The 21,027-nt window shown below is 36.7% G+C and overlaps 1 protein-coding gene across 6 annotated transcripts in view; it reads right to left on the reverse strand.

Annotated features, from left to right (window-relative positions):
- The window catches only part of LOC121378891, a 171,012-nt gene that overhangs the window by 89,013 nt on the left and 60,972 nt on the right, over positions 1 to 21,027 (reverse strand). For all 6 annotated transcript variants that reach the window (XM_041507251.1, XM_041507254.1, XM_041507252.1 and 3 more), the window contains one exon: positions 8,272 to 10,248. In XM_041507251.1, coding sequence (XP_041363185.1) covers positions 8,272 to 10,222 — 1,951 coding nt within the window. In that variant the 5' untranslated portion in view covers positions 10,223 to 10,248. The remainder of the gene's footprint in view (positions 1 to 8,271; positions 10,249 to 21,027) is intronic.

The following is a 21,027-nucleotide window of genomic DNA, read 5'->3' on the forward strand; positions in this document are numbered from 1 at the left end:
ATTAGTAATAATCTTTCATGAATTATAAGTGTGTCACGCAAAAATAGTGATATTTGGTGCAGTTTATGAAAATTTCCATGTTGATAATTCTGCTAGTTATTGACCGATTCTTCTGAAATTTGAAACATGTTTAGTCTGTAGGTTTGGGATGTAGATAATATCAAGAAAAATAATATATTTCCATCACTCATATTTTTATCAAGGCCCCAATACTGGCTTCAAGTATTATTCCTCTTATTTAATTGCACCAGGCCATATGTGCTACTAATCAAATGAAAATATAGCATGTTTTCTCAAAAGACTATATATCAGAATTACATCTTTGACATACAATAGCTGATGATTAATAAATCAATGTGCTCTAGTGGTGTCCTTAAAAAATAAAAAATAAATCACTTCAGTAATCAAGGCAGCCAGCAACTTGTTTTTAGCCACAAGTGTTTGGTACTGCAATCCACAAATACTTTGCGGATGACCTAAAATAGCAGGCTGGCAATAAAACTGAGTACAGTACTTGAAACGAAAATATCTCCTCCATCAGCCAAGAGCACCACAGACAGAGAGGCACCTGTTCTCATTGTCAAGAAATCAAATAATTCTTCACTTCCATCAAAGCTTTTTTTTGTTCGAAGACACAGTTCAATGATAACCCACACCACTGGCATCTGCCACTGTCTTTAAAGAGTGTTTGTCAATTACAAAACTGTTGTGTGAGATCACAAACAAAATGGCACCCACGGATTATGGGCATTACTGTAATGGCCTTTTAGCCAAATTAATTCAATTTCATTTTGCTATGGATCCATTTTAACTAATGATAATGGGACATTATGGGTAGATTTTTTGTTGTAATAATTAACTGAATGTGGGTGGGGTGTTTTTTAGGATTCCATCAGAATCATAAACATAATTTAATATAGATATTTTGGCATTCAGTCTCATAATCTTACATTTCCGACACAAACATTTGGGATTCACAGAGTCACAAATTGTGCTAAATTTACAGCCTGATTATATTGTTGAAAGTCATTTTATATTCACTGGCAAGGACTGATCTTATGAGCCATCATACCTCAGAGTAAGCTGTTGATTAAAAGTCTAAGAAAATAGAACCACTCTGACCTACTTACTAAATTTCATGAAGGAACCCATCAAAACCAATATAGAAGAAATATCAGTGCGATATGTTATTTCTGTTGAGGAAAGCCACATGTATCTTGTTAAAAATATCTATTTGTGGGACTCCACGTCAGAGTGCTAGAGTGGTCAGCCATGCCTGAAAGCTGATATTTCCAGACCAGTGCTAACTAGTTCCCATCACAGGTGATCAAAGTCGGATCAGGCAGTCCAGGTGTCCGGCCTCAAACAGGCACATAAAACTACACGATCGATCGTGCTATTCTCGTTTCTGCTCATTTTCGTTAATTCACCTTTCGTTGTAAGTAGTTCAGTGAGCTAATTCTGCTGCATGACCGGCCTCGGTGGTGTTGTGGTTAGGCCATCGGTCTACAGGCTGGTAGGTACTGGGTTCGGATCCCAGTCGAGGCATGGGATTTTTAATCCAGATACCAACTCCAAACCCTGAGTGTGTGCTCCACAAGGCTCAATCGGTAGGTGTAAACCACTTGCACCGACCAGTGATCCATAACTGGTTCAACAAAGGCCATGGTTTGTGCTATCCTGCCTGTGGGAAGCGCAAATAAAAGATCCCTTGCTGCTAATCGGAAAGAGTAGCCCATGTAGTGGCGACAGCGGGTTTCCTCTCAAAATCTGTGTGGTCCTTAACCATATGTCTGATGCCATATAACCATAAATAAAATGTGTTGAGTGCATTGTTAAATAAAACATTTCTTTCTTTCTTTCTTTCTGCTGCATGAAGAGAAATGTAACCACTCAGTGCTAGCTCTATGTGAGCAAAAACAAATCTCCAAATTATCCATTGAACTTGAAAAAATTACAGAATCCTAACGGTAGTTATTTTCTAACAAAATATCAATTATTCAATGAATATTTCGCCAAATTAAAATAAAATTTGCCACTTGTTCTTAAATTTCACAACTGGCAAATTTGAAGTGTGCCAGAGCTAGCCCTGCCACTCAAAAAATGGGTTTTTTTTTACACAAATATAAAGAAGAGTAAAAAAAATTTAAAAACACCTCAACACATAGATTATCAGTAGCTGTTTAGTATCCAACCACAGACCATAGTGAAACCTTTCTAAACTGGATACCAATGGCACCAAGTAAAGTTCAGTTGTAAAGGGAATCCAGTTTAAAGAGGTTCTGTTCTGAACCGATATTATAAAAATGGATCATGAAAAACATCAAGTTTTGAGGAAATTCCGGTTTACTGAGGATCCGGTTTTGAGGAATTTTACTGTAGTAATTGTGACACGATGTGATGCAGAAAAGAAACAGGCCACAAACCACAATTAATTACGCTATATGTTTCTATATAGCGTTAGTGGCTATAACATTTTTATTAATATCAGCAGGCCCATGGATTTTTGTATGTACCTTTGCCTGTCTGGGGGAAACGTATACCCTAAAAACACATGGAAGCTACATACACTATTCTAATTTTAAAAATGTTCCCCCAATACCACACCTTTTATATGTATTTTCCAATAAATAGGACAGCACATACTATTTCTCTAAATGTTTATATACTGGTCAGTAATAAAAAAAACTTTGTTTTGTTTAATGACACTACTAGAGCACATTGATTTATTAATCATTAACTATTGGATGTCAAACATTTGGTAATTTTGGCATAGTCTTAAAGTAGAAACCTGCTTAATTTTTTCAGACAGGATAGCACATACCACAGGCAAGCACCAGGAATAAAAAGAGAATCAAGTGTTGCAGAAATAGTACATGGCTTTTGACAATATGTTGACTACCTTTTGTTATCATTTCAACAGGAATATGATGTTATTTATATTTTACACTGTGAATTGTTAAACAAACAATTAAAAGTTTCATTTTAAAATTAGTTTTGCTTGTTATCAGGTTCATTTGTATTAATAGAAGTAATAAACAGTTTAATTTGTTATCAACATTCAATGTTATTTACAATTTTAGCATAACTATATGATTTTGTTTTAACATAACTGCTGTACTCAGTACCTTTTTGTATATGTACTAGGAAAAAACAAATAATAATGTAAAAAACTATTATGGGTTTCTTTTGAAGACCATAATATTTCAGAATAAAAAAGTGTTTGATATCCAACAACTGATCATTAATGAATAAATGTGCTCAAGTGGAATCGTTAAACAAAACAAACTTTAAATTTCCAGATGATTTTCATCTCTATACACTGACTGGTCTCACACTAGAGTATTTTTATCCCAACTTTGAACACTAAAATGTTGTTTTGCACCAAGTTCTGATAAGACTGAAATAGTAGCTACACCAAGTGATAATTCTTATCCCATGTTTTCGTTTTCCTTTTTTCCCCCCTTCTTGTTCCTCTTTCTGTATTTTTTTCTCGTTTTTTTTTCTTTTTTCTTCGTTTTTTTCTTTCTTCTTTTTTATGGTGTCCAAGGTTACATGTATTTGACTGTGATAAGATTTGATTCAAGGTTTACAAGATTACATTCCTTAGAAATATTTTTGAACTACAGTTTACTGGTTGTACAATACCATTCACTTCTGCATATACTCCAAGACTGCCCCTATAATCAGACTAAATTTTGTAAAGCAATACTAAAAGAAATATATTACTGACATATGTTTAAATATAAATACTTGGTAATTAACTGATATAAATTAATTAAAATGGTTTTTTTATTATTATTAAAGCCAGAACACCATCTTATTTTGTTGTTATATACCCCTTTAAAAAACCCAGCATATCACAAGAATAACTACCGGTATTATTATTTAAAGTTTGTTTTGCTTAACAACACCATTAGAGCACACTGAATGATTAATTATCAGTTAATGAATGTTAAACATTTGGTCATTGTAGTCTTCTTTTTTTTCATTAGCAGCAAGTGATCTTTTATATGCATATCTTCAGACTGGACAGCACATACCATGGCTTTTAATACCAGTTATGGGCACAGGTTGGGATGGTGAAAAACCCCACAATCAGAGAATGATTTCACCAAGTTGATTTATTCCTCCAACTCAAGCACCTCAGGCGGGCACCCTAGTGATTGAGTTAGATCACATTCCTCAAAGCATGGAATTAAGTTTCAACAATATTTTTAGAAGATTATGCACCTTTAATTCTTTAAAGAAATAATTAAAACCATTTAATTTGCTAAACCAGACTCCATCTCATTTCATTTCAACTTATTTTTCGTACTTATATCCAGTTAAGGTTCGAGCACGCTGTCCTGGGCACACACCTCAGCTATCTGGGCTGTCTGTCCAGGACAGATTGTTAGGTGTTGGTGGTTACTGAGAGAGAAGAGGGTGTAGTGGTCTTACGCCTACCCATTGAATTGCTAAAACTCGCTCTGGGTGGGAGCCAGTACCGGGCTGCGAACCCTGTACCTACCAGCCTTATGTTCGATGGACTAACCACGACACCACCGAGGCCGGTTCAGACTCTATTAAGCTCCAAGATATACTCAGAATATGGGGAAGGTAATGTGTAAATAATCCCTATTTACCAAAACTATGAATGTACTACATTTGTATCAGTAAATATCAATAAATGACATTTAATGGCCTACAGCAGAACAAAATATGGATTTCTATTTAATCTGGGATTGACAATATAATATATAGCAGTATAAAATATCATGGGTTTCTTTTTTTAATCTAGTTTCATATATATAAAATATGGGACTGACAATATACAGCAGAATAATATATCAATGGTTTCTATTTTAATCTGGTTTCCCATGGGACTGACAATGTTTGATAGCTGAGACTGCCTGCCAGACTAAATAGAGTTTATCTAGTATTTCTGATCAATGTGGGATTAACTGATCATGTTGATTTACGTATCTTTCTGAATTGGACTAATTCTTTTGAATTCTGAATTATGCAGATTACAAGGATGCTAGTAACAGACTTGGACAGACATATTTTCCCATACATTATTCATCCATTTCTTCATTAGGCCGAGTGGGTTGGTTTATGACTCTTAGTAACATCATTAAAAGACAGCGTGGGAGTTTAAAAACTGCCCTACTTTGTTAATTACAGATCCACTTAATTAAATAGTCCAACATTTTATAAAAAAAATATTTGTTCTATGTTTTTTGTTTGACACACAAAAAAAAGAAAAAAGTAGACGTTTGTTTTGTTTAATGACAGCCCATTCATTTTATTAATCATCAGCTAGTGGATGTCAAACATTTGGTAATTTTGATATATAATCTTAGAGCTGTTGTTGTTAAATATGCTACACCAACCAACAACCAAAAAGTATATTCCATTTACAGTTCAGACATGTCAACCTAGCGCACCACCTCAGACTTTGCCAGTGACTGTGTCCAGGATAGACAAACCCAAAAGCTGTAAAGGATCTTTTATATGCACTTTCCTATTGATAGGATAATACATACTATATACATATCAGTCGTAGAACAATGGTTGGAATGGGAAAACATCAGCGGCAGATGCCAGTGGTGTGGCTTATCACTGAACTGTGTCTTCGGACAAAACAAAAGCCTTGATGGAAGTGGAAGGAAGATAGAAAATGGTTTATTTAATGACGCACTCAACACATTTTATTTACAGTTATATGGCATTGGACATGTGGTTAAGGACACACAGATATTGAGGGAGGAAACCCACTGTCATCACTTCATGGGCTACTCTTTTCGATTAGCAGCAAGAGATCTTTTATATGCACCATCCCATAGACAGGATAGCACATACCATGACCTTTGATATACCATTCGTCTGCATTGGCTGGAGCGAGAAATAGCCCAATGGGCCCACTGACGGGGATCGATCCCAAACCGACCGCGCATTAAGCAAGCAGTTTATCACTGGGCTACGTCTCGCCCCCTTTGATGGAAGTGAAGAATTATTTGATTTCTTGACCATGTGGTAAAGCGTTCGCTGGTTGCGCAGTCGGTCTAGGATCGATCCCCGTTGGTGGACCCATTGTGCTATTTCTCCCTAATTAAAATTGATAACAAAACTGTTTATTACCAGAATTGGAATATAATAGGTATAACAAACGTACATGATATGTATGACCCAGATGGCAACTTATTTAAATATGATGGATTTTGTAAATTTTATTGCTTTCATCCACCATTTACTACATTTGAAGGGCTAAAGGCTGCAATATTACATACATGGCCATTTTTATCCACCAAACCACTTTCTGCTGACTTTCTATTTTGGCCAAAGTATATAAATACCATAATACAAAACAAACAGGGGTCAAAACATATACATAACACCTATATGAAGTCGTCTTTTTCTCCACCAAAAAATATATCAAAATGGGAAAGAGAATTAAATTTTGAACAAGAATACAATTGGTGGAAAAGTATCAACAGCAATGTGTTCAGTATATCTAAAGATACCAAATTAAGATGGTTCCAATATAAAATGATCCAAAGAATTCTCCCTACAAACAAGTTTCTCTATAATATTAAAGTGATAAGCAGCTCTAATTGTAGCTTCTGTAATGCGTCTATTGAAACGTATACACATTTATTTTTGGATTGTATACACGTCCAAAATTTAATTAAACAAGTCGAGTAATGGATAAAAGAATCGGCAGACATTATAGTTAGCTTCTCTCGTACCAGTTTTCTTCTTAGCTACTCAAAGAACAATATCATAATTGACATTATTGCTCTTTTGACAAAGCAATTTATATATAGTTCAAAATTTCTGAAGAAATCACTAGATATTAAAATATTAAAAATTCATATCCATTCTTATTATATATTAGAAAAAAACCCGTATTCCAATAAAATCAAATATAATAAATTTATTAAAAGATGGAGAGTATACCATAAGTTGTTTGAATAAATATCTCTAGGTCATCCACCACTGACAGTATCTTAAGTATTTATTACCATATATATACATGTATAATTTTTTTTTGAGTGTTTAGTACTGAGGGAGGTTCAATGACGTGTTGGCAAGAGGTTTGTTGTTTTATTTCATAGTATATTAATTTTGATCTGTGTATGTATGTATAAAAAAATATATATATACTGTGTGAAAATGTGACCAAAAATGAAAATAAAATATTAAAAAAAACAACCCAAAACAACAAAAAAACATCCATATTCTCTTGACTTCCTAGTAAAATGAACAATCCCTTACCTATGATAACATCAACATCCATATTCCTTTGACTTTCTGGTAAAATGAAGAACAATCCCTTACCTATGATATCATCAACATCCATATTCCTTTGACTTTCTGGTAAAATGAAGAACAATCCCTTACCTATGATATCATCAACATCCATATTCCTTTGACTTTCTGGTAAAATGAAGAACAATCCCTTACCTATGATATCATCAACATCCATATTCCTTTGACTTTCTGGTAAAATGAAGAACAATCCCTTACCTATGATATCATCAACATCCATATTCCTTTGACTTTCTGGTAAAATGAAGAACAATCCCTTACCTATGATATCATCAACATCCATATTCCTTTGACTTTCTGGTAAAATGAAGAACAATCCCTTACCTATGATATCATCAACATCCATATTCCTTTGACTTTCTGGTAAAATGAAGAACAATCTCTTACCTATGATATCATCAACATCCATATTCCTTTGACTTTCTGGTAAAATGAAGAACAATCCCTTACCTATGATATCATCAACATCCATATTCCTTTGACTTTCTGGTAAAATGAAGAACAATCCCTTACCTATGATATCATCAACATCCATATTCCTTTGACTTTCTGGTAAAATGAAGAACAATCCCTTACCTATGATATCATCAACATCCATATTCCTTTGACTTTCTGGTAAAATGAAGAACAATCCCTTACCTATGATATCATCAACATCCATATTCCTTTGACTTTCTGGTAAAATGAAGAACAACCCCTTACCTATGATATCATCAACATCCATATTCCTTTGACTTTCTGGTAAAATGAAGAACAACCCCTTACCTATGATATCATCAACATCCATATTCCTTTGACTTTCTGGTAAAAACAAGAACAATTACTTACCCATAATATCATCATCATCCATGTTCCTTAGACTTCCTGGTAAAAACAAGAACAAGCACTCACCTATGATATCATCAACATCCATATTCTTTCGGCTTCCTGGTAAAATGAAGAACATTCACTCACCTATGAGAGCAGCAACATCCATATTGGCTGGACTTCCTAATGAAAAGATTGGCCTCGTTGGTGATGTCTTGGCCTGGGCCCCTGGCGGTGACTCACTGCAACTCTTGGAGCTGCGCTGCCGAATCGCTATTGGAGATGTTTTAGGAGTGGACCGACTCATGACGCCTTCACCAAACATGTCGCTTCGTAAATGTTCATCATCGATATCTATTTCCGATGACTCACTGAGCTCTAAGTCACCTCCTTTGTGTTTCTTCTTCTTTAAACTGTCTTTGCGCGTGTGGATCATGTCCTTCACCCTGCTCCATGGTGTTTTGTGGAGCTTCTTTGACTCTCGCTCACCGGATTTAGTCACCATCATCACATCATCGTCTTTGACGGTGGAGTCGGAATCCATCCCCTTGTAGCTAGATGACCTGTGCAGCTGTCTCTCTCCCGACGGGTCCAGGGTTTCATCAAACTCGTCCAGATCCTCCTCATCATCGTCGTGACCACCCAGCGAGGGACTAGACTGTCTGCGAGGAAGGGGCTTCACGCGTAAGTACCTGTCCCCGTCCTTGCCGGCATACTGGCTTTTCAGTTCAATGACGGTGGTCATCTCATCGCTCGGGGTGGAGGTCCCGCTGATCTTCTGTAGCTCATGCTGTTCTATCCACTCCGGGGGACCCATCCAGATGTCTGTGGACAGTTCCTCCTCCTTGTCTTCTGTCTGGTTCGGAGACCTGCCCGGACTAGCAGGTTCAGCAGAAGACGTCGATGTTCGTGGACCGCCGTGTCCATCCACATCGAGACTACTGCTGACCCCGCTGTCCAGCGATCTACTCTCCAGAAACCTCGGGGTCGGTGGACTCAGCTCCTGGGGCGAGGTTGAAGAATGATACCTGAAGTGTCCACCTTTTCCTATCTCTTTCAATGATTTAAAACTGAAACCCAAGTCCTCGTAAAGAATCTGTCCTGTTAGCACTTTCTTCACTCGGGCCCACTTAGAACTTTTCGACGACTTGGATTTCGTCTTGAAAGTCTTACCTTCTTTGGCACTTTTGGATTTCACAATACCTCCTTTTCTACGCACATGTTCGGAGTCATCAAAGATTTCTGAAGGGACTTCTAACGACCCTGTTGAAAAACTTCTCTTGTGTAAAGGCCCAGGTCTGGGTCTCTTTGGACTCTGGTCTGAAGTTGATTCTATGAAATCGAGTAAGTCGACATCCTCTGCGCTGGGCAGGCGATCTCGACCCATCCATTTCTCTCTCTCCTCCTTAGACTCTGGATCGGTGTTGGATTTCTTCAAGCGTGGTTTAATGGTTTTCACGGTCGGCAGTGACATGTACCCTACAGGCACGGTCTCCTCCATCATGGAGCTCTTTACCTGCAGAAGATCTTTAGTACTCTCCAGGTAGGCACAGCGCTTCTTCAGATGGGAATTCTCGTCTCTCAGCAGCGCGAGCTGTTCCATCAGTCTGACCAGGTTGTCGAGGTGATCGAGACCGACGCTCTGTCTCAGCAGAGTGGGCACCGGCGGCCGATGTTTCCTCGGTCGGTGCGGTGGCAACGACTTGAACTGTTCCTGTAACGATTTTTCTTGCTCCTCGAAAAACTCCATTACGTGAACAGGACTTGTTTTCTGCGGCAGCTCGGCGAATTGGACCGATGGCCGGCTGCCTGGCTTCTCTTCCTCACTGGTTTCCATAATATGTCCGTTGGTTCGGGGCACACCCTTGCTGCCCGATTCGTCCTCTCCCAGTGGACTCGTTTCACCCACAATTGTGTTCTTGATTTCCTTGGCTTCATCTTCTGATACTGTTGCGGTGCAGGGGACAGTGTCAGGGGGTGTTGTCATGGTAATCTTCTTCTGCTCCAATTTGACTGCTGGGATAAGTTCACGTTTCGTGAATTTGACATCAACTACTAATTGTTCTGATCCTGCAGTTGATGTTGTCTTTCTTTCCATCTACAGCAGCTCCTGCTGGTGGTATTCTGCAATGGAAGAAGAAGAAGACAATAAGAAATCAGTTATAGTCCGTCCCACATGGAATGCCTTTTTTCATGCTATGGAATTTACTACAAGTTATTTATTTCTGAGCCCATTGTTTTCTAAATTGAACACAAAAACAGTTGTTGTTTTTTTTTTGGGTTTTTTTTGGGGGGAAGGGTTTTGTTATTTCCAAAACACTTTTACTTTTCTTCTTACATCAAACACAACTGAAATTATCTTCAAAAAAACATTTATGTAGGAGGAAGAGACAGACTATAAGTATTATAAACAAAAGAGCGGTGCACTAGTAAAATAAAGGACTGCAAAATGGGAGTTATGTCCCTTGGTCTGCTTTCTGGATTTAATTTTAATTCTAACATGATTTCCATGCTTATTTCCAATTACAGTTTAAGTTTGCTGTCATAGGGAATACATTTAAGCTATCAGAGATGTCTATTCAAAACATTTATTTTTGTTTTACGACATCACTAGAGCACATAAATTTATTAATCATGAGCACATTAACCATTACAACACATTTGAGAAAACCCACAACATTTTCCCATTAGAGCAAAGTATCTTTTATTTGCACTTTCCCAAACAGGGTAGCACATTTGTTGGGTACTGGTTTTGACGGGGGTGGTGGGGGGTGGGGGGTGGGGGTGGGACCAATCAGAGAATAGGTCCACTGACGTGGTTCGATCCTAAGCACCTCAGGCTATACCAACTGATGTTATGAATGCTGAAATATAAAGTCATAAGCAAACTTGCAGTCATATTTCTGTAAATAAATGTTGATACACTTGATACAAAATCATTTATGAAGAAGTGGTCAAATGTAAATCCTAAAATATTAATAACATTAAGTTTGAAGATAGGAAAACATCAGTTATGTATTGACAAGAAAAGTGAGCATAATAAAAAAAATAAAAAAGAAAGAAAGAAATGTTTTATTTAACGACGCACTCAACACATTTTATTTATGGTTATATGGCATCAGTTGTGGTGCACTGGCTGGAACGAGAAATAACCCAATGGGGCCCACCGACGGGGATCGATCCCAGACCGACCGCGCATTGAGCGAGCACTTTACCACTGGCCTTGAGTATAATCAAGTGATTTCTGACTGTGATTAATGTCTTACCAGAGAAATGTACTGGCTTTATGACTTGCATCATGAAATATTAGTCCATGGAATTTGCTAATATTTTATGGTTGTTAATATTTCATGATTTATAGTACATGTATCAGCATATTTGCTATTATTTGTTAGTTTATTCGATCAAGCGCAAAATCAGATATTAATTAATTTGAAAGTTCATAGATCTTATTGATTTCAAGATATTAAAGGAATAAAACCATGAAAAATTCCATTCTCAGGAAAGATTCGTAATCACAGAAACTACTTGTATACTATGAATATATAAAAAATGCAAGGTTCCTGTATTTCTAGAGTTAGCAAAAAAATAATATAAAAAAATTATAATAATAAATAAATAAATAAATAAATAAATAAAAATGAAACTAATAATAATAATAATAACAATTATTATTAATAATAATAAATAAACATAAATAAATAGTCAGTGGGAGCCAACATTTTGAACATAACTTTATACATGGAGTTTTCTCCCCTGACCCATAAATGACGTTGCCGCCTGAATACTGGTTCATGAAGTACAACTGTCCTAGATGTCATACACACATAATGGGTTCTACTATACCTGAATGCCAAATGATTCAATCAAACTTTCCTGTTATTAAAATATTTAAGTTTTAAGAAATAAAAAGAAAATAACTAAGTGAAAATTGATCTGACAAAATAAACATAAACAGAAAATTTTGAAAAGCGAAAACCAAAATAATGTGAGACAGATGGACAGACAGACAGTCAGACAAAACCTAGTCTCGTCCAGATGGACCATTAGGAGACTAAAAAATGGATTTTGTTTCAAACCTTTGTTTACCTTCTGTTATCATCCATTGATTCTACAATTATTTTACAATTCAACACCTATCAAAAATGTAATTTTTCAACTTGCATATGGTTAGATGAAATGAAAGGAGAAGTCATTTTGATACCCGGTAGTCTTAATTTTTAAAACTGAGAAATTAACAGAAATATATAATACCAGATAATTCTATTGGAACAAGTATCAGCCTTTTCTACAAACCATTTCCTTGTACCTTACCTGCCTATTAGTAATAATATACAGTCAAAACTTGTCTAAACCGGGCCCTGAACAAACCAGAATTTTGTCAAAACTGGCCAAATTTCAAGGTCCTGAATTTTCTAAATTCTAAAAAGTTACCCTCTAAACACCTGATCCTGTCTAAATTGGATAAAGGAAATTTGTTATTTAACAATGCACTCAACACATTTTATTTATGATTATATGGCATCAGACATATGGTTAAGGACCACACAGATAATGAGAGAGGAAACACGCTGTCGCCACAGATAATGAGAGAGGAAACACGCTGTCGCCACTTCATGGGCTATTCTTTTCGATAAGCAGTAATGGATCTTTAATATGCACCATCCCACAGACAGGGTAGTACATACCACAGCCTTTGATATACCAGTTGTGGTGCACTGGCTAGAACGAGAAATAGCCCAATGGGCTCACCGACAGGGATCGATCCCAGACCGACCGCGCAACGAGTGAGCGCTGTACCACTGGGCTATGACCTGCCCTCCCTGATTTTGTGTGACCTTATCTGGTCACATGGTAGTGCTCCTTGTTTCGTTGTTTAATGATGGTGCATCAGAATCAGACGATTTATCCATACAAAACCTCTTTTTCTAGGCAAGTATTCGTGCCTGATGAGAAAAGCTGATGTCTTGTGATGTGCTGTGTGCTCTGCACCATGGGAGTCCTTTTGCAGATAGTTCCAGGTTCTTCTGCCTCAGGGTGTACTTCACTAGTTTCAATAATATCTGGTTTATCAGCTAGTGCAAAAGAAAAACCAGAATAGTTAAGTAAACTAAAACTGGTATCCTTTAATGAAGAAACTATGTTTAGCAGCTTATTGGTTTGGGATACACTAGGTTCAAGTGAAGCTCATTTAAAGGATACAGGGTTTACATTTCCAATATCAAATCCAGAAGTAGTGAACACTATACCATGTCCACTTGTTGAGTATGCAGGATTCTCTCCAGGTTATACTGAGTGAACAGTAAACCCTACAGCTTCTGCTGTGCGTTGTGTGTACTTTCCGGGTTCTGTTGTGTCCAATGATCTCTCCAAGTTATAATGTGTGTTCAGTGACCTCTCCAGATTCTGTTGTGTGTCCAGTGATCTCTCCAGGTTCTATTGTGCGTTCAGTGACCTCTCCAGGTTCTGTTGTATGTCCAGTGATCTTTCCAGGTTCTATTGTGTGTTCAGTGATCTCTCCAGATTATGATGTGTGTTCAGTGATCTCTCCAGGTTATGATGTGTGTTCAGTGATTTCTCCAGGTTCTGTTGTGTGTCCAGTGATCTCTCCAGGTTCCGTTGTGTGCCCAGTGATCTCTCCAGGTTCTATTGTGTGTTCAGTGATCTCTCCAGATTATGATGTGTGTTCAGTGATCTCTCCAGGTTATGATGTGTGTTCAGTGATTTCTCCAGGTTCTGTTGTGTGTCCAGTGATCTCTCCAAGTTCTATTGTGTGTTCAGTGATCTCTCCAGGTTCTATTGTGTGTTAAATGATCTTTCCAGGTTCTATTGTGTGTTCAGTGATCTCTCCAGCTTCTGTTGTGAGTCCAGTGATCTTTCCAGGTTCTGTTGTTGGTTCAGTGATCTCTCCAGGTTCTATTGTGTTCAGTGATCTCTTCAGGATCTACTGTGTTCAGAGATCTCTCCAGGTTATGTATGATGTGTGTTCAGTAATATCTACAGACTATGTTATGTGCAGTGTTCTCTCCGTGTTTTGTTGAGTGTTAAGTGATCAATCCTCCAGTTTCTGTTGTGTGTGCTAAATTATTTTTTGCGTCTGTTGTGAGTGATATGTCATGTTCCAGTTCTCTTGTGTGTGCTATGTCATGATCATGGTATGCTGTATGTGTGTTCTGTCATGTTCTTCTTCAGGTTCTGTTGTGTGTACTATGTCATGATCATGGTATGCTGTATGTGTGTTCTGTCATGTTGTTCTTCAGGTTCTGTTGTGTGTACTATATCATGATCATGGTATGTTGTATGTGTGTTCTGTCATGTTCTTCTTCAGGTTCTGTTGTGTGTACTATGTCATGATCATGGTATGTTGTATGTGTGTTCTGTCATGTTGTTCTTCAGGTTCTGTTGTGTGTACTATGTCACGTTCAGGTTCTGTTATGTGTGCCACATCATGTTCAGGTTTTGTTGTGAGTTCTCTATTATGTTCAGGTTCTGTTGTGAGTGCTATGTCACGTTCAGGTTCTGTCGCAAGTGACTGGATAAAGGTTGCGGTATGTGCTGTCCTGCCTGTGGGAAGTGCATATAAAAGTTACCTTGCTGCATTTCCTCTGACAACTATGAGTCATAATTACCAAATGTTTGACATCCAATAGCCGATGATTAATTAATCAATGTGCTCTAGTGGTGTTGTTAAACAAAACAAACAAAGAAACTGTCACAAGTGCTATGTCACGTTCATTTTCTTTGGTGATTATTTTCTCATGTTCAGCTTTTTGCTATGTCATGTGCAGCTTATGTTGTGTGTGCTATGTCATGTTCAGCTTCTATTGTGCATGCTATGTTGTGCTAATGTTTTTGGTGTGTGTGCTGTGTCATGTTCACGTTCAATATTCTGTTGCTTAGCTTAGCTTAGTAACTGGTTTAATGTGTCCATAGTCCATATACCACTAGGGTTTCGAACATGCCTATCCAGAGTCCAGCCTCCGATAGGATCGGGGGTCTGACTCAGGAGAGGGATATTCTGTTGCAAATATTTGTTAACTGTAAAGTTAATCAAAGTTCATAGATCTTGCTATCGTTTATGCTGAGGCCACATTCACTTTATTTGTCTTTTAACCTTACGTCTGATTACACTGTCTTGTTTTACTGGACTCTGTCCTGGATAACTTACAATGACATTTGTATGTGCAATATTGTTAATCGTATATGTCACATACAACATTATTATGAATTAAAATTGTATCTACAGATACAAATTATGTGCTGGAAACTTTGTTTCAATTAAAAACATTTCAAATAGATATTTGTTTTTCAAGAAAATTCACCAAAACATATTTATTATTATAATTATGGTGCACATAAAATAGCAAACCATACAAACATTAATGTTATTGCAATTCCTATTTATATATACAGACACCATTCTTGTCTGTTGCCAAATGGTTCGTTGCATGCAGTACCAAATGTTTTTTTCTTAAATAGACCGGGCTCTCACAACGACAAAAGTCATATTATTTTTAGGATTCATGCACATAAAAATATTGACATAATGTATGCTCTATTGTACTTTGCATTTGTAATTTCTATCACAGACCGATAACAAAGAATACATATGTGTCATATTTGGCACATATGACCTATGACATAATTATATAATGAACTGTATTTAAAAAGGGTGTATCTACCACATACGACCAGTTGTGTTCACACAATGGACAGCAAGCAAATCAGAGGAAAGTCGTATGTGTCAGTTACGTCTATTTTTTTTTTGCAAATTGGTATCTGTGATTTACTTACGACCATTTAAATCCTTCTGTATAAGTGATGCAATTAGGGACACGGCTACGATATTTTGTGACAATATGTAATCGGGGATGGCGATTCCGAATATGCAAAAAAGACGTTTTAAGTCGTATTTGCCACTTACGACCTTTTAGCTTTCACGCGACGCTATCAGTAATAATATACAGTCAAAACGTGTCTAAACCGGGCCCTGAACAAACCGGAATCTTGTCAAAACTGACCAAGTTTCAAGTTTCAGAATTTTTATAAATTCTAAAACATTACCCTCTAAACATCGAATTCTACCTAAATTGAATAAATATTAGGTCCACGGCGTGATCTGGTTTAGACAGATTTCACTGTAACATTGTTCTTAATCCTGAAGTAACACTAACATGCACCAAAATATAACAAACTTACTTCTCAACATTATACAATGGGATAAATATTAGGTCCACGGCATGATCCAGTTTAGACAGGTTCCACTGTAACATTGTTTTAATCCTGAAGTAACACTAACATGCACCAAAATATAACAAACTTACTTCTCAATATTATACAATGGGATAAATATTAGGTCCACAGCATGATCTGGTTTATACAGGTTTTACTACACTATTTGTTTTTAACCCTGAAGTAACATGCACAAAAATATAACAAACTTACTTTTCAACATATTATATGAAACAATGGTCATTAACACACAACAAAGTACACAAATAATGAGGAATAAATCCATGTACGTCCACTGACCACACATAAAACTGACCGTCTAAATCGGATAAATATTAGGTCCACAGCATGATCCGGTTTTGACAGGTTTTACTATATAATTATTGTTTTTAACCCTGAAGTAACATACACCAAAACATAACAAACTTACTTCTCAACATTATTCAATGGTAATTACTACACAACAAATCATGCACATGTCCAAACATTATTAAACTCTTAAGAATGAGGAATAAATATACCGACTGACCACACATAAAACTGACCGTCTAAATCAGATAAATGTTATATAGGTCCACAGCATGATCCAGTTTAGACAGGATTCACTAGACTGTTGTTTTTAACCCTGAAGTAACATGTACCAAAACAGTTTTTTTGCCAGAAAGAAATTTTGGGGTATGACGCTATGGAACAAAATGCAACCACAGTCAACATGGGTTATGGGCGACCTCCCCCAGAAGGAAAATGGGTTATGTTTAGGGTTATGGTTAAGAAAATTGTACAGTAATGATAAGAGTAATTCATTTTGTCAAAAGGTTAACTTAAAAAAAAATACCAATTTTACCCTCTGGCAGAAACCCTGCAAAACATAACAAAGTTACTTTTCAACATTTTGTACAATGGTCATTAATACACAATAAAGCACACAAATGTCCAGACATTAACTTCATAATAATGAGGAATAAATTATACCGACTGACCACACATAAAACTGACCGTCTAAATCGGATAAATATTAAATATTAGATCCGGTTTAGATAAATTTCACTGTAATAGTTTTTAACTCTGAAGTAACATGCACCAAAAACCCCCAACTTACTTTTCAGTATTATACAATGGTCATTACACAACAAACATTTACAAATATCTGAACATTATTAAACTCTAAAGAATGAGGACTAAACACATGTATATTGACTGACCACACATAAAACTGACTGTCTATAAATCAAATAAATATTTGGTCCCCGGCATAATTTGGTTTAGACCGGTTTCACTGTACTATTGTTACTTACTTCTCAACATTACGTACAATGGTCATTAATACACAACAAATCATACACATGTCCAAACATTATTAAACTCTTAAAGAATGAGGACTAAACACATGTATATCGACTGACCACACATAAAACTGACATACCACAGGAACATGGAGTGCACACACAGAAATGATTACCTCGGATGAACAGACTAATGCACTCAGCTCTGCAATGCCAAGTAATTATGATGTCCTAATCTACATCTGAGATGATCTAAGCTGACCCAATGCATGTACCAGGTTACACTACGTTTGTATAGCGGTGGAGGTGCTCTCCTCCTCCAAGCTAACCCATCCTTACAGCCATCAAGGTATTGGTTTTCACCTGTACCCGCCTTTGTTTTAGACCCAGATCAACACATGTATGCACCTGGGCACCTAACAATATGTAATATACATGGAAAGCTGTGTGTGTGTGTGTGTGTGTATGTGTGTGTGTGTGATTCGATCCAATGACTTATTCATATCAGTTTTGTTGGTCTGTTTACAAGATCCATGACACATCTTTAGTCACAACATTCATTATTAATATTGTCAGGACTTCAAAACTCTGCACAGGTCAAATAAATAAAACACAATGACAGGGTTATTTACTGATCTTTTTTTCTCTTTTATTTTCCACATGTTGTGTTTAGAAATAATCAAAGAAGTGAGAAAGGGGACATAAACAAAGCCAAGGATAAACATATTATAAAGAGTTCCTTTCCAAACCGCGATATATCCATGAACATCAGTTTTAAGAAAAAACTTCGTTTTGTTGCTATATGACATAACGTACATCATACCAAGTTTAGTGGGTAAACATACATGTAGTGCTTTGCCATAAAGCCTATTGTCATACTGTTAAGTTGTACTAACATCAGTATACCTTAAATGCTAACTCGACCAAACTCGGTGGCGTCGTGGTTAGGCCATCGGTCTACAGGCTGGTAGGTACTGGGTTCAGATCCCAGTCGAGGCATAGGATTTTTAATCCAGATACCGACTCCAAACCCTGAATGAGTGCTCCGCAAGGCTCAATGGGTAGGTGTAAACCACTTGCACCGACCAGTGATCCATAACTGGTTCAACAACGGCCATGGTTTGTGCTATCCTGCCTGTGGGAGGTGCAAATAAAAGATCCTTTGCTGCCTGTCATAAAAGAGTAGCCTATGTGGCAACAGCGGGTTTCCTCTAAAAAACAATGTCAAAATGACCATATGTTTGATGTCCAATAGCCAATGATAAGATAAAAAATTAATGTGCTCTAGTGGCGTCGTTAAATAAAACAAACTTCACTTTACTTTAAATGCTAACTCCAATATCTGGAAATTGGTGTATATAACTTTTTGGAAATATGAACTCTTCATATATTTGTACATGTATAAGTATATGTTAAAACAAAAAAACTAATTAGAATTTGATAATTTTATTGATATCTTTAAATGGAGGGAGGAACAGATAGAGGGATGGAAGGAATGACTAATGGGAGGATTGAAAGAAGAATAGTGTGATGGGGGATGGTGAAGTAGATTAATAGACAAATGACAAATGGATTTATAGAAAGACTGATGGATGAATGAATGGATGGATGGATGGTTGGATGGATGGATGGATGGATGGATAAATGGATAAATGAATGGATGGATGGATGATGAATGGATGGATGGATGGATGGATGGATGGATGGATGGATGGATGGATGGATGGATGGATGGATGAATGGATGGATGGATGGATGAATGGATGAATGGATGAATGGATGGAAAGATGGATGAATAAACTTACTTATGGATGGACAGACTAACTGATAAATGGTGGATGGACAGATAATGGATGCATGGATGATCAGATAAATGGATGGATGGATAGATGGATGGATGGATGGATGGTCACACATACTGTCGGACAGACAGATAAAGGAATTTATGGGAAATAATGTTTTTAAATATAGATACAAAAATACTTTAAAAACCTTAAAAATACAGAATGATGAGCAGAGATTAACTTAACAAAAAACAAGAACAATAATTAGGTGGGTTTTTTTTTACATTGTTTTCTTCTTTTTTCTTTTTTTCTTTTCCAGCTACCAGCACTATTCTTATTATGGACTTTCATTTCAAGGTTTGTAAGACTTAAAAACACAGTTATCTGGCCTGCTGCCAGGTTTGTGCAAGCAGTTATAAAATGGAGGCCAAAATAGATAAAAGCAGATATAACAAAACTTTACTTTTTTGTACCGCCTTGACATAAGAACAAACAAAATCTAGACACATACATGTAGAGTTACCTGAATTATTAAAAACAGATTTTTGTTTAAACAATAATTATACTGTCCAAAAGGCACTCATGAAGAGCAGGACTTGTTTTTCAATGATTGGGATCGATCACTGTCAGTGGGCCCATTGGGCTATTTCTCGCTCCAGCCAGTGCACCACGACTGGTACATCAAAGCCTGTGGTATGTGCTGTTTTGTCTATGGGATGGTGCGTAAAAAAGATCCCTTGCTGCTAATCAAAAAGAGTAGCCCATGAAGTGGCGATAGCGGGTTTCTCTCTCAATATCTGTGTGGTCCTTAACCATATGTCTGATGCCATAAAACAGTAAATAAAATGTGTTGAGTGCGTCATTAAATAAAACATTTCTTTCTTTCTTTGTTTTTCAATGAAGTTTGTTTGTTTGTTTTTGTTTGACAACACCACTTGAGCATATTGATTTATTAATCATCGGGTATTGGATGTCAAACAACAGGAGCCTAATTCACAAACGTCTCTTAGGCTCTGTTAGAGAACAAAGCATCCTCTTTGTAAGTCTTTTAGCATTGCACTGCGAGATCGCAAAGTTGCAAGAGTTTAGTGAATTATGCCCACGGTCATTTTTGACACAGACATAGAGAGGAAACCCGCTACATTTTCCCATTAGTAGCAAGGGATCTTTTATATGAATCATCCCACAGACAGGATAGCACATACCACAGCATTTGATATACCAGTTGTGGTGCACTGGCTGTGACAAGTGTTTTTCAATGAGAATAATGGAATCTCATAAATGAAACCAGAATTCTGCGGAATTAAGTGTCGTCTGTCATAAACCATATTGGTGTGATGAACATCCATAGTGCAACTACAAACCAAGTTTCACTGACATAGGACTAATTTGTTAAAAACTGATCTAAATGCAAAACTTTTACATCAAACTTTAACGCAAACGTTGACATTGCTGTTGATGCCACTGCCACTTCCACCATTACCATAGCAGGTCTTCTGGAATTTTTATAAAATCCACAAGCCATGAGGTAAGTGATTTTAAACATTTACTAGCCACGATAAAAAATTCACTAGCCCTATTTTACTTTAAGTTAATACAATTTT

This window comes from Gigantopelta aegis, chromosome 8 (genome assembly GCF_016097555.1).
Source record: "Gigantopelta aegis isolate Gae_Host chromosome 8, Gae_host_genome, whole genome shotgun sequence".
Taxonomy (NCBI): Eukaryota; Metazoa; Mollusca; class Gastropoda; order Neomphalida; family Peltospiridae; genus Gigantopelta; species Gigantopelta aegis.